Here is an 11787-nt window from a genome sequence, read left to right on the forward strand (position 1 = left end):
GAAGATTAAATGTATTGTGTTCTTTTGTGTTCTTTGTTTTTGCTAGTCGCAAATGCTCGTTTCACTTTCTCCCGCAAACATCGCGTTGCGGCTCACGTTCTTTCGTTGCGTCCTAGTGGAAAATAACCTTAAACGAAATGGCGCCCTTGCGTGTGGTTATTGCGTTTTATCTCTCAATGAGATTGACTTTTGTGGAATAAAGAGGTATACTCGAGCATTGACTGAATCCCAAATCAGACAAAATAAAATGTCGAATGAACGAAGAAAGTCATAATCTAACTTACTATTTAGTCGCGGTTTCTTTTGTGAATGTCTTCTTTTTATGCAAATTATTTCTATTACGGTAATAAATAAAAATCTATAATGCACAGTATTGATAAATTATGATTTTATTAAGATATAAAAGTTAATAGAGTGCAAGTAATTTAGCTAATAGAAGTTTCCAGAGTTTCGAGCACTTATTGATCTGGAAAATTGTCCATTCCATAACAAGGAGTCCTCAGAAAGTTCAACAAAAGTATAACTGGACGTCGATTAATGATTTCTTTTCTTAGCCTAGTAACTCTAGCGCGGAGGAATTAACTTCCTCTAAAATTAGTTTGCAAAATGCGAGCGAACTCCAGAATTTGGCAAGAAAGGTTTTCCAAAGTTTTCACTTCGAAAAACTGGAAAACTCGACTATAATGCATGCTACATTCGTTATTTATGTTATTGTACGATTAGAATACTGGTTCATAAGTAATAAAACACCGAACACTAATTATTATAGTCTCCCTTTACAAATATATAAAAATATAACTTTATCCTATAATGATCTTAAACTGACGGGTTGTTTGGCGCGCGAAATTGTTCAGTTTCAGGAAGAAATCCGTTTTGTATAAGCGAATAAGCCATGTCAACAATAGTTTTGTCTATAGCGGTTGGAGTGATCTTCAGTACCTCACGCATCTGAAATTTAACAACATTTGTGACATTTCATAATTACGAAAAATATGGCCGTTTTAATACCGGTTTATGACTATATAAGCCTACTCGTGTCTGATATAAAAGGAAATAATTACAATGGTTGCTTACTCTGGTTGTGTCCACATTAGGTTTAATTCCCCAACTAGCTATTGTTGGTCGATGTGACGAGTCGAAAAAAGACAAGAACTTTACTAAACTGCGTGACGCAACGGCTGTGGTAGGATTGTAGCCTAAAAAGACAAACAAATGAAATGTATAATGATCGTACTTGATACAACATATTACAAATTATAAATTTGAAAGTTGTAAAAGTGAAGTTTGAACAGGGATTACATACATTAAACCAGGAACCAATACGTGGTCTTACTCAAGTCGGTTTAAAGCAGTCACTCAATTCTCAGAAACAAGTTAATAGGCCTACATGTTCACCAAAAAAACGAACTACCTACCTTGTGTTTTAAACTCGCTTGATAATATCTTCCCAATTTTATCGCAGAATACGAAATCCGATACAATTATATGCCGTTTATCTAAAAAATAAAGTTAATAATAAAATATAATTCAAGTTTAAAAAAAATAAATCTGGAACCTACAATAGTCATAATAACTCACTACAAATACATTCATATAAAAATAAACAATATAAATAATATAAATCGTACGAGCTCAGTTGTGCCATAACGATTATGGATTCTCCTAGTTTGGCAACAAAAGTTTATGAGTCAACAAACCGTAGAAACAAATTTTCAAAGGTTTGTGAACTCAGTGAATCAAATAAAAGTTTTTGTGAACTTACTTGCAGCTTCTTGGCTAGTCAACGCAGTAACATGAGCTTTTGCTACATCTCTGACGTCACATATCGGTAGCGCAATATGTGGTACGCGACTGTTCTTATTCATTAATGTATCGGCTATTACTGCAGCACTACATCCCGGAGATCGAGTAAAATACGGTCCTAAAACAAATCCGGGATTTATGCAGACCAACTCGAAAGGTTTTTCTCCTGCAAAACATAAAAGCGTTTTGGTTTGAATATCATAGACAACGAGAAAATGAAAAAAAAGATAGGTATCAATACTCCTGCCCCTGGAAGCATGGACATTATAAAATTCTTCCATAATGGAAAAGTATTCTAATGGTTTGCGTCAATGGTATTATTGACGAAAAATCCTTTTAAAGAGCTTAGGAACAGCCAGTATGCATGATAAAGCCTCATGTTTCTTATTGCCTGCTTGTCTACTTCTATAATAAATCAAGTTTACCTTCCAAAGATTTTAGAAATTGCCAGGCTGCTTGTTCCGCGAGAGTTTTGCTTTTAGAGTAAGCTGTACTTTCATCGACATCAGCCCAGTCTTTTTCTGTATGTGGCGTAGTTTTCCTAAAATTTGCTAACAAATAAATTCCATTATAAGACAATGAGATTCCGATGCGTTATTTTAATTGAATTTGAAATACATTAAAAAAAAAAATAACGGTAAATGGAAACACCGAAAAGGAAAACGAAATTTAACTTACAGACAGCCAACACCGAGCTCGTAAAGATTACTCGTTTTACAGACAGTACTTTGCTACATGCTGTCAATATATTAATGGTTCCTCTGATTGCTTGATCTGAGAGTTCTTGTTCATCCTCTTCATTCCAGAAACCATTTGTTGGACTTGCTAATTGGATAACATGAGAACATCCATCTATAACACTAATATAACAAAACCAGCATATAAAATCCAAATTTCGAATAATAAATAGGCCTACATATTAATTTAAAAACAAATTAAATTAGGAAAATATCATTGTTTAAGTGGTGCTATTTTTTTTCGATTTTAACTGAACTCACACAAACACTAATGTATTATTAATTGTAGGCTAATTAATAATGAACTGTTTAAATTAAGGAATTAATGCTTACGCTTCCCAGCTATCTGCTACTAACACATCAGCCTCAACTAATTCAAACGTTTTGGAGTCCGGATCAATTCCAAGTTTTTCTCGAAGTTCTCTTTCTTTTGATTCGTTGTTGGACCGTGTTGTTGCCCGAACACATTGACCATTCTGAAGTAAATGCTTTATAACATGCCCCGCAATAAACCCAGTTGCCCCAGTGACTAGCACCTCTGTTTTCAATTACAAAAAAAAAGTTTTTATTAAAATACAAAAATGTAAATCTGGAAAAACATGGAAGTTAAAATTGACAAAGCAACCAAAATTTGTTGACGCAAAAAGAATTGTTTGAATTAGCTTAGTTTGGCTATCCACCAACAAAGATAAAAATAATAATTGCCGATTCGCCTGACTGACAAACTTAGTAGGCCTGTATATAGTGAACATATTTAATAATGATATGTAAATTAAATATAATGTAGACCTATATAGGTAATGTCAAATATTGAATGGAGGACACTCCACATCATATGCCTATGACGTTATAACTCAAAACATATAATAACGCGTACGACTGTGTAGGTCTGCGGCTTAAATACATCTGCTGGGGAAAACCATGATATCAATCTCATACTGACATAAAATAACTGTAATATATAATGTGAAAAAATATTATACAAAACTTACTCGTTATTTCAGCCATGCTAGCTCAGTAGTGTATACCTGTTTTGACTCAGCTTAATTGGGCGTCAACTTTACGCTCTTATGGTTTTTGTGAATACCTGTTAATTTCGCATTCAGTTATTGTTCAAACAACAATAACAATAATTTAGTCACTCGATAAGCTTGACTAACTACGTAGTCAACCAAAATATACTATAATGCAACGATACTAATAAGGTTGGGCCCAAAAATCAAAGATCATATAAACCGCTCCCAAATTATCGAAACGCATAATACCCACGTGTCAGAACTACTTTAGAACGTCACATAATATTCTGTTCTGGTTTTTTTTTTCAATACTGTGTAGGCCGGAATCATATCCATTTAATTCTCGTTTTAGTAATGGTAAAACAAAAACGCAATTTAAAATATTACAATAGAGGAAACAATGTGGGACCAACATGATCTCATAAAATTTAAACAAATGTCTTTGACCCGAGGCAAAACAAAATAATAAAAGGTCCTAATCATGATCGTTTGGACCATAGAGATATTATAGTGAACATATCTCTATGTTTGGACAAAAGTGACCATCCCTATCTTTCCTGCTGAAATTTCACTCACATTTGACAATCTAGGCCTACTATGCGATAATTATATATTATTTTATATTGTAGGCATACATTTAATTATCTTAACCTTATTAGTAGTGAGTTAAATTAAAGTGTAGGCACACACACTTTCAGAATACTGTAGTGTTAACTGTTAGTTTATAATATAAATATGTACGGTGTTGGTTTTTGGGGTAACAATATAGGCCTACTAAGCTATAATACTAGTCTTTTGTGTTGGTCTCTAGTCTCTATAGTATTCAATTATTGAGACAAGTACTGTCCTTCTAGCTAGAGCGCATGGTAATCGATGTGCTCTCTTGCTTTTCTTTGCATTTATACATTTTGTCATTACAATAGAATAGGCATATAGATGTTTATGAGTTCACGAAAATTGAAAATTATTATTAATATTTACAAATTTCACAGATCTAAACAATGCCCTCTAGTGAAAAATATCTTTCTCTTCGCATGACTGAGCATGTGACCCACTCAGTTGATCTAACTCTGACAACCTGCATGCATTAATATTATGAGGAAGATCTAAGTCTAAAAGCTATATATAATTAAATTACAATAAGATATGGCTTCGAACGGAGTAACTAGTAAGTAGGAAATATTTTAATAATTTCCGTTGTATTGTAGGGCCCGGCTAATAAAAAAAGATAAGGAATTGTAATGTAATTATATTAGAATTTAGGTGGCGTACTATACTCTCCATTGATAGTGCTTAGTCATTCTCTTATTACATAGAGGGTCAAAGGGCACCTACAGCATTAAAAGTGTAATGAGCAAAAATATAAATATAATTACAACATTGATAAGGATCACTCATTTTTTGACAGAGGTGAAACTTGAGCAGAGTTAATTAAAAAAAAAACCCATAAAAAGTGCTACAGAGAGACAGGAATTTACCTGGAACTACTTTTGCCCATAATACATAAGGAATACACCCTTTATTTATTTCATTTGAAATCTAGAACATGACTTGAAATATATAATTATTAAATGCTATATAATAATATGTAAGGGTGTGGGAAATTTTCTTGATCTTTGTAATTTTATAAAATGTTAATTTTGCAGGAGTGTTGGTAACTGGAGCATCTGGATATGTTGGTGCTCATGTTGTTCAGCAGCTACAGAAAGCAGGTCATGTGGTAAGAGGTACAGTAAGAAGCACAAAGAATGAACAGAAGATAAAACCTCTGAAAGAATTATGTCCAGATGCAGCTCATGAATTGGAACTGGTTGAAGCAGATCTGCAGAAGGAAGATGGATGGGCAAGGTATGGCAGAGTTGTTTTTAATTGCCATACACAAAGCACCCTCACAATGCAATGTTTTGTAGCTCAACAAAATTCCAGTCGGCTGCCTGCTAATTGTTTTGCTAACCAATTAAAAGTACGATAGCAGGGCCCAGAAAAAATACAATTCTGAATACAGGGCTGAATTTTGTCACAAATTCAGCAATGTTGATACACAAAAGTCAGAATTAGAAATGTATGCTATTTACAGAACAGGCATTAAACTATGTTGAAAAATGCTAAAAACGCCAGATCGGCTGCTGACTAATTTGCCCCAATCAGGTCTTTGAAGAGTCCTAAGCTTAGACCGTGGCGTAATGACCAGGGGCTTGCAGCCTCTGCGTTATGCCACTGCAAGTGTAATGAACATACCTTAAACCAAGTGATGCTTCAATAGATTACAAGACCAATTGTACAAAGTTGGTATAATTTGTCATAGTTAATGAAATGTTGATTCTATATTTATTGATCATTTTAGTGCTGTAGCCGATTGCAGTCATGTAATTCATGTTGCAAGTCCGTTCCCGGCAAATAATCCCACCAATGAAGAAGAGGTTATTAGACCTGCTGTTGATGGTACGATGGTCATTTTGAAGGCTGCTGTTGCTGCAAAGGTCAAGAGAGTTGTCCTAACAAGTTCTTTTGTTGCAGTTGGTATGTTGATGAAATTGAAAACACTTTTTGGCAATAAAAACCGGAATTTGGGGTTTCTGAAACCGTTTTTAACATTAGGGTTTTTTGTATGGACCCATTTCTGCTGGCAAGAAAAAAATATTTAATGTTTTAAAATTGTATTCTCCTGCTTAAGCAAACATAATTATTCATGCATTTGGACATTGCTAATGATTGAAATGCCAGAGTAAGTTTTTCTTTAACTTTTACAGCTTCTTTCACCAAGAGTGGTACATTCACTGAAAAAGACTGGAATACAGGCACAAATGAATCACCTTATAATAAAAGTAAAACTATGGCAGAAAAAGCTGCTTGGGATTATGTGAATGAGTTGCCAGGTAGGTTGTACATACTACTACGTACTATAATCAGAGCTCTTCATCAATGTCTCAAATATTTACCGTACTATCTTAATATTACTATCCTATATTCATTATATTAATACCTTTTACAGTAGAATCCTATTAAAGGAACTGCCCCCTGAATAGAGATTGGCCCCTGAATAGAGATTGGCCCCTGAATAGAGATTGGCCCCTGAATAGAGATTGGCCATCCATAATCTTAAAACATATACTTTCCCTTGATCGTTTCATATGAAAGTGTAGTTTTAATAGTGGTGACCAAAACGAGGAGTTTTACTGTATAATGTTGTATTTGTTTTATAGATGATTCTAAAATTGAACTTGCTGTGATAAACCCGTCATTTATTTTGGGGCCGTATTTAACCAGCACAAAGTCAACGAGTGGGGATGTAATTTGTCAGATGCTAGAGCGTCAAATGCCAGCACTGCCATCAATTTCTATGCCGTGTATTGATGTACGTGATGTAGCAAAGGCCCATGTCATTGCCATGACAAATGATGAAGCTGTAGGTATGTATACTTTACCTAAGGGTCAAATCATCATCAATCTATGACAGGGTATTTTATGTAGAGTTTTACACTAGACTTGCTATTGAGAAGGGGAAGATCTTTAACATGTAATTGACTGGTTTGACAGCAGTATTGTAACCAAAGTCTTGGTTTGGACTCATGATTTGTTTGATCAAACCTAAAAACATAAATCACAATAGATTCAATGACCCAGACTAAGCCTTAATTACAAAAGAATTAGTTTCCATTGGGGTCCTAAATTTGGATTCTAAGATGACGATCAATTACTGTTATAAGATCTTTTGTTTGAGATCAATGGAGGGAGTCAGCAATGACCCATATCCTGATATGGATTATATTTTTGAAAATGAACAGAGTAAAATTTACGGTTTATTTTCAGGTAATCGTCACATTTTGCTGAGTAAAAATTTGTGGTTTCAAGAGATTTGTGTCATATTGGCTACAGAGTTTAAAGCTCAAGGTATGTACAGTTGGACCGATACAAATAATAAACTATTTTCACAATATCAGGAATGGTCCATATTCCAGACCCACCACTACCAGAAACCCCAATCCAACATTTCAGTACTTTAAAAAATGAAATTGCATTTTAGTAAGAGAGAAGGAGATATCAATTGTCAATTTCTGACAGAGTATGCAATGTTTCAAAGAGCTGTCTATTATTCTGATGAATTTGATCTGTAGTTTGACAATACAAAATATAAAGTAGAATTATGATGTTTAAGACATTACTGCACAATATTTTTAGTATATAAATAACTACTATTTATTTTTACACTATAGGTTACAATCCCCCAACAAAAGTATTGCCAAACTTTTTGGTGAAGTTTGCAGCATTTTTTAAAACCGATCTAAAACAACTGGTTCCACAACTTGATGCAGATATTAAGGGTGACAATACTAGGGTGTGTATAAACTTTTATATGCCACAATGGAGAATTTAGCAAGGGTGTAAATAGGAGTGTAAACAATTTCATTATTTTGCCAACTATTCTTTCTTTAATTACAATATTTTAAATTGTTACTTAAAGTGGAGAGCTTCACAAACAAGCTTCTAGAAATTTAATTGTGTTTCGATTTTTTTGCACATTTGGGTAAAGTTAAACATTTCAGATATTAAAATGTGTAATTTAATTTTAATCTTTTTAATTAACAAGTATTAAAGACTGAACATTAATGTTACTTTATAAACACAAACATTTACTTTAATCATGGAGGTACAGTATCATGCTTTAATGAGATTAATAATTAATGTTCCATGAAAATAAAAAATTGTCATTCTTTTCAATGACAAATTATTAAAATAAGTCCAGGTTTGAATGACTTTTTACCCCAGCAGAATTTCTAAAATACTTATATTTTATATATTTGTCATTAGATGAGGGAAGTTTTGAAGATTGATCCAATCCCAATTGAGGAGAGTGTGATTGATATTGGCTACAGCGTAATTGAAAAAGGCTGGGTAAAGAAGACACCTAAGTACAAAGGAAGACCACAGGAAGAAACTCAAGAAAATGCTGTAGTAGATGCTGCAGTAGAGGAGGAGAAATAATATCAAATTTGAATTTATGAAAGTTATTTTACTGTATCACACTTGCTCAAATTAGTGACTTTTTTATACAAAAATGCAAAAGCGGTATATATTACTTTATATTTAAATGTGTTAAGGTCAACTCAGACGGCGTCGTAAGACGAGATCTGATAAGTCGTCTCGTCAGGAGAAAATTAGACATGTTTAATGTTCTCCCGACAATTCATCAGACAGCACAGACCTGTCAGGTCAAGACAAGACTCCGTCTCAGTTGGCCTTTAGACTAAGAGTAGATGATTTGGGATTTTAAAGTAGGTAGGGGGGCTAACAATAGTAAATTGAAGTACTTAAGTGCACTACTAACTACTGTAGTGGTGTAGTTTTACAAATATCTTTGTAAATCAGTGTATTTTAATGAAATGTATGTATTCTAGTAGAAATTATCTACTATGTAATAATTGTATTTTTAGTAAATCTTGAATTTACTCTCGGTAGAAGATCTTGGTTTGATATGGAATTCATTCAGAAATAAAATATTGATAATTTAGATAGAAGCAGTAATTAATATTCAACTACTACAAGTAATCACCTACAGTAATAACAGTAGTAATATGTATGTTTTATAAACCCTAGAATTAATCTTGATATAAAAAAAGGTAATGCAGTTGCAACATATCATTTCATTTCATTTCGTTTCACATTTATTCAATTAATGAAAACTTAAAACAATATAAACAAATAAAGGTTTCATTAATTTGGATCAGACTTAGACGCCAAGGCCTGTCTCAGAAAGACCCAACAAAACATAATACAAAATAAAAATGTATAAAAATTAGGTAAAAATGGCATAATAATAATAATACATTTATGAATGATAATTTTCCAAATAATTAAACTTAATTTGAATGTCTGAATATTTTTGCATTTTCACACTTTTTTAGATTCTCTTTTAAGTTATTCCATAATTTAGGTCCATGGACTGTAATAAAAAATTGGCTTTTGCTAAGTCTTACAAAAGGAACATAAAGTAAATATCACCATGGTAGAGCAAATAAATATTTCCAAGACTGTAACAATAGTTTATTTAAAACTTATATGGCATTGGTTTAAGTAAGTCAAGTAATTTAAGTAAATTGAGTCTTACCATCCACTGTAATTCTACCAAACCTGTTAGTACAGTACTTCATTATAAAACACAAATATTAGGTCTTGTCTGTATCAAGGCCAAACTAACTAACACCAACACAAAGCAATGCTAGACAAAAGAAAGGTTACACCTGCATTGAAATGCAAATGAAACTGACAAATTGTTTTTAAATTCATGAATATTTCTTATCTGTACATTTTGTAAAAGGAAATTATAAATATGACTATTTTGAATGAAATTTTATTATATAGTCAATATTGATGCCTTTAGAATTTGTTGGTAATGTTTTTGTAATAATAATAATAGTATATCTGTATTACAGTATTTATAATGCTTTCAAAATATGGTGTATAAGTAATATTTTTATACTGAAGGAAGGAATTCTGAAATAGTAATAAAGCTGTGCAATTGTACCTTCAATCGTTTAAAATAATGGTAAATAGTGATCAAATGGCTTGTTATAATAATAAATAGTAATTATACAAATCAGTATTTCTTTTCTGTTTTCTGAACCTAATGTGCCATATACAGTATTTAACTTCGAGTTTCTCAGGAATAGTATCAGTTATGTAGGTAAATTAACAATATAAATTTGTATATTTAAATATTTAGATATTGAATTGACATAGGGCCCGTACAGGCTGAATTAACTTACCTGCCAAGTTGGATTCGTGGAACAATCATCGCTAAATTTACTGGGTTTGTAACCAACTTTACCCGGGTAAAATACTATAAGATGAACGCGCCCCATTCGCTGATTCAATAAAGCAAATTTCTTTCAAACATTTCGTATAAACAACAATTATTTGTATTGATGGTTAACAGAAATAGTAAAAGCCATAGAAGAAGATGATATAATAGTTTCTTTATGAGTAAATATATTATTTGTTAGCTATTTATTCTTACAGAAATTTGACGCTTCATTGCTGGTAAAATCCGAATGGTCAGGTCATAGTTTGTCTACAAAACGTTAGCCTAAGACATAAGACAACCTAGTAGCCAAACCTACGGCTCGGTCTCTGCGGGTGAAATCAATTATTATAGCTTTGTTTGTTTGTTTGTTTTATTAGTTTCTCCACACATTTTAAAATAAAAGATAAAAATTACAAATTGCAAAAAAAAAATTACGATTGTACGCAAGGTGGAAGGTCTTTTGTTATCCAATGAGAAGCGTTTCAATACAGTATTTAGACATTCGGTTTGTCTTCAGGAGGGTTCTGCATCATTAAAACTACGTTATGCTATAGATCTGCTCGCACTATCACTTGCACGTCGCAATTTCTAGTCAATATAAACATAAGATGATCCTTATCATCAGTGGCGTATCCAGGATTTTGAAGTTGGGGGGGGGGGGGGGCCGGGAATTGCCAATTTGCCGACAAAATTGGTGTCATTATCTGCTGTACATACACGACGTCTCTGATCAATATATTTTCTAGGATTACATAGTCATATTGTCTTATATGGGATAACGATGCAAAATTAAAACCAAACCAACATTATCTGTTAGTATGTTGTATTCATATTACAATAAAGAAAGAATTAGGAAAATCTGATTTGTAGTTTTCGAAATATAGGGTCTAAAACATCACCGAAAATGATCGTTTTTAGCCACGAAAGAAGTAAAACAATTTGCGGCCTCAGTCGACAATTCTATTAACTACGCCATTTTTGGTTAAAATAATTACATATAATTACGTTTTTTAGTAAATTATTTTATATATCACCATTGCAAATATCAATAAAACATGTTATTAAATGCTTATAAAATATATAAAGTTGTTTACTTAACGGAATTCGGACAAATTCATTGCTCTAACTTTGTGTAGTAACGATCAGAGAGATTCATGGTACACGCGCGAGAGAAAACATTCGCATCCACCAATCAAATCAGCTAGAATCCTAACTCATTCAACCGTGAGCAATGCCAATCGCGAGAAAGCTCAGCTTTGATTGGCTTACGATGACATCATATCACAAAATGGTGGTTTTGTAGTTGAGCCTCACGGAATATTCTGTTCCAAAAATGAAATAGGGCCTACATGGATATTTTTTATGGTATATGTGCTTTTTCTTTAAAAATTTTGAATAATAAAGGCCTCATATCGAGAAAAAAAACCGG

At 32.7% G+C, this 11787-nt stretch overlaps 2 protein-coding genes across 2 annotated transcripts; one reads left to right on the forward strand and one right to left on the reverse strand.

Moving 5' to 3' along the window:
* Positions 1-371: 371 nt before the first annotated feature.
* On the reverse strand, positions 372-3583 carry LOC140049142 (uncharacterized). Its single transcript, XM_072093959.1, has 8 exons — positions 3533-3583; positions 2874-3078; positions 2482-2663; positions 2229-2354; positions 1763-1969; positions 1416-1496; positions 1075-1196; positions 372-948 (listed from the first exon to the last, which is right to left on the reverse strand). Exons 1-8 carry the CDS (start codon positions 3546-3548, stop codon positions 817-819), a joined length of 1071 nt encoding a protein of 356 aa, XP_071950060.1. The 5' UTR covers positions 3549-3583; the 3' UTR covers positions 372-816.
* Positions 3584-4618: 1035 nt separating this feature from the next.
* LOC140048596 (uncharacterized) lies at positions 4619-9747 on the forward strand. Its single transcript, XM_072093348.1, has 8 exons — positions 4619-4724; positions 5203-5404; positions 5901-6076; positions 6307-6432; positions 6760-6966; positions 7367-7447; positions 7771-7892; positions 8366-9747. The coding sequence occupies exons 1-8, from the start codon at positions 4703-4705 to the stop codon at positions 8537-8539; spliced, it is 1110 nt and encodes a 369-aa protein (XP_071949449.1). The 5' UTR covers positions 4619-4702; the 3' UTR covers positions 8540-9747.
* Positions 9748-11787: the final 2040 nt, after the last annotated feature.

The sequence above is a fragment of the Antedon mediterranea genome, chromosome 5 (genome assembly GCF_964355755.1).
Source record: "Antedon mediterranea chromosome 5, ecAntMedi1.1, whole genome shotgun sequence".
NCBI classification, from domain to species: Eukaryota; Metazoa; Echinodermata; class Crinoidea; order Comatulida; family Antedonidae; genus Antedon; species Antedon mediterranea.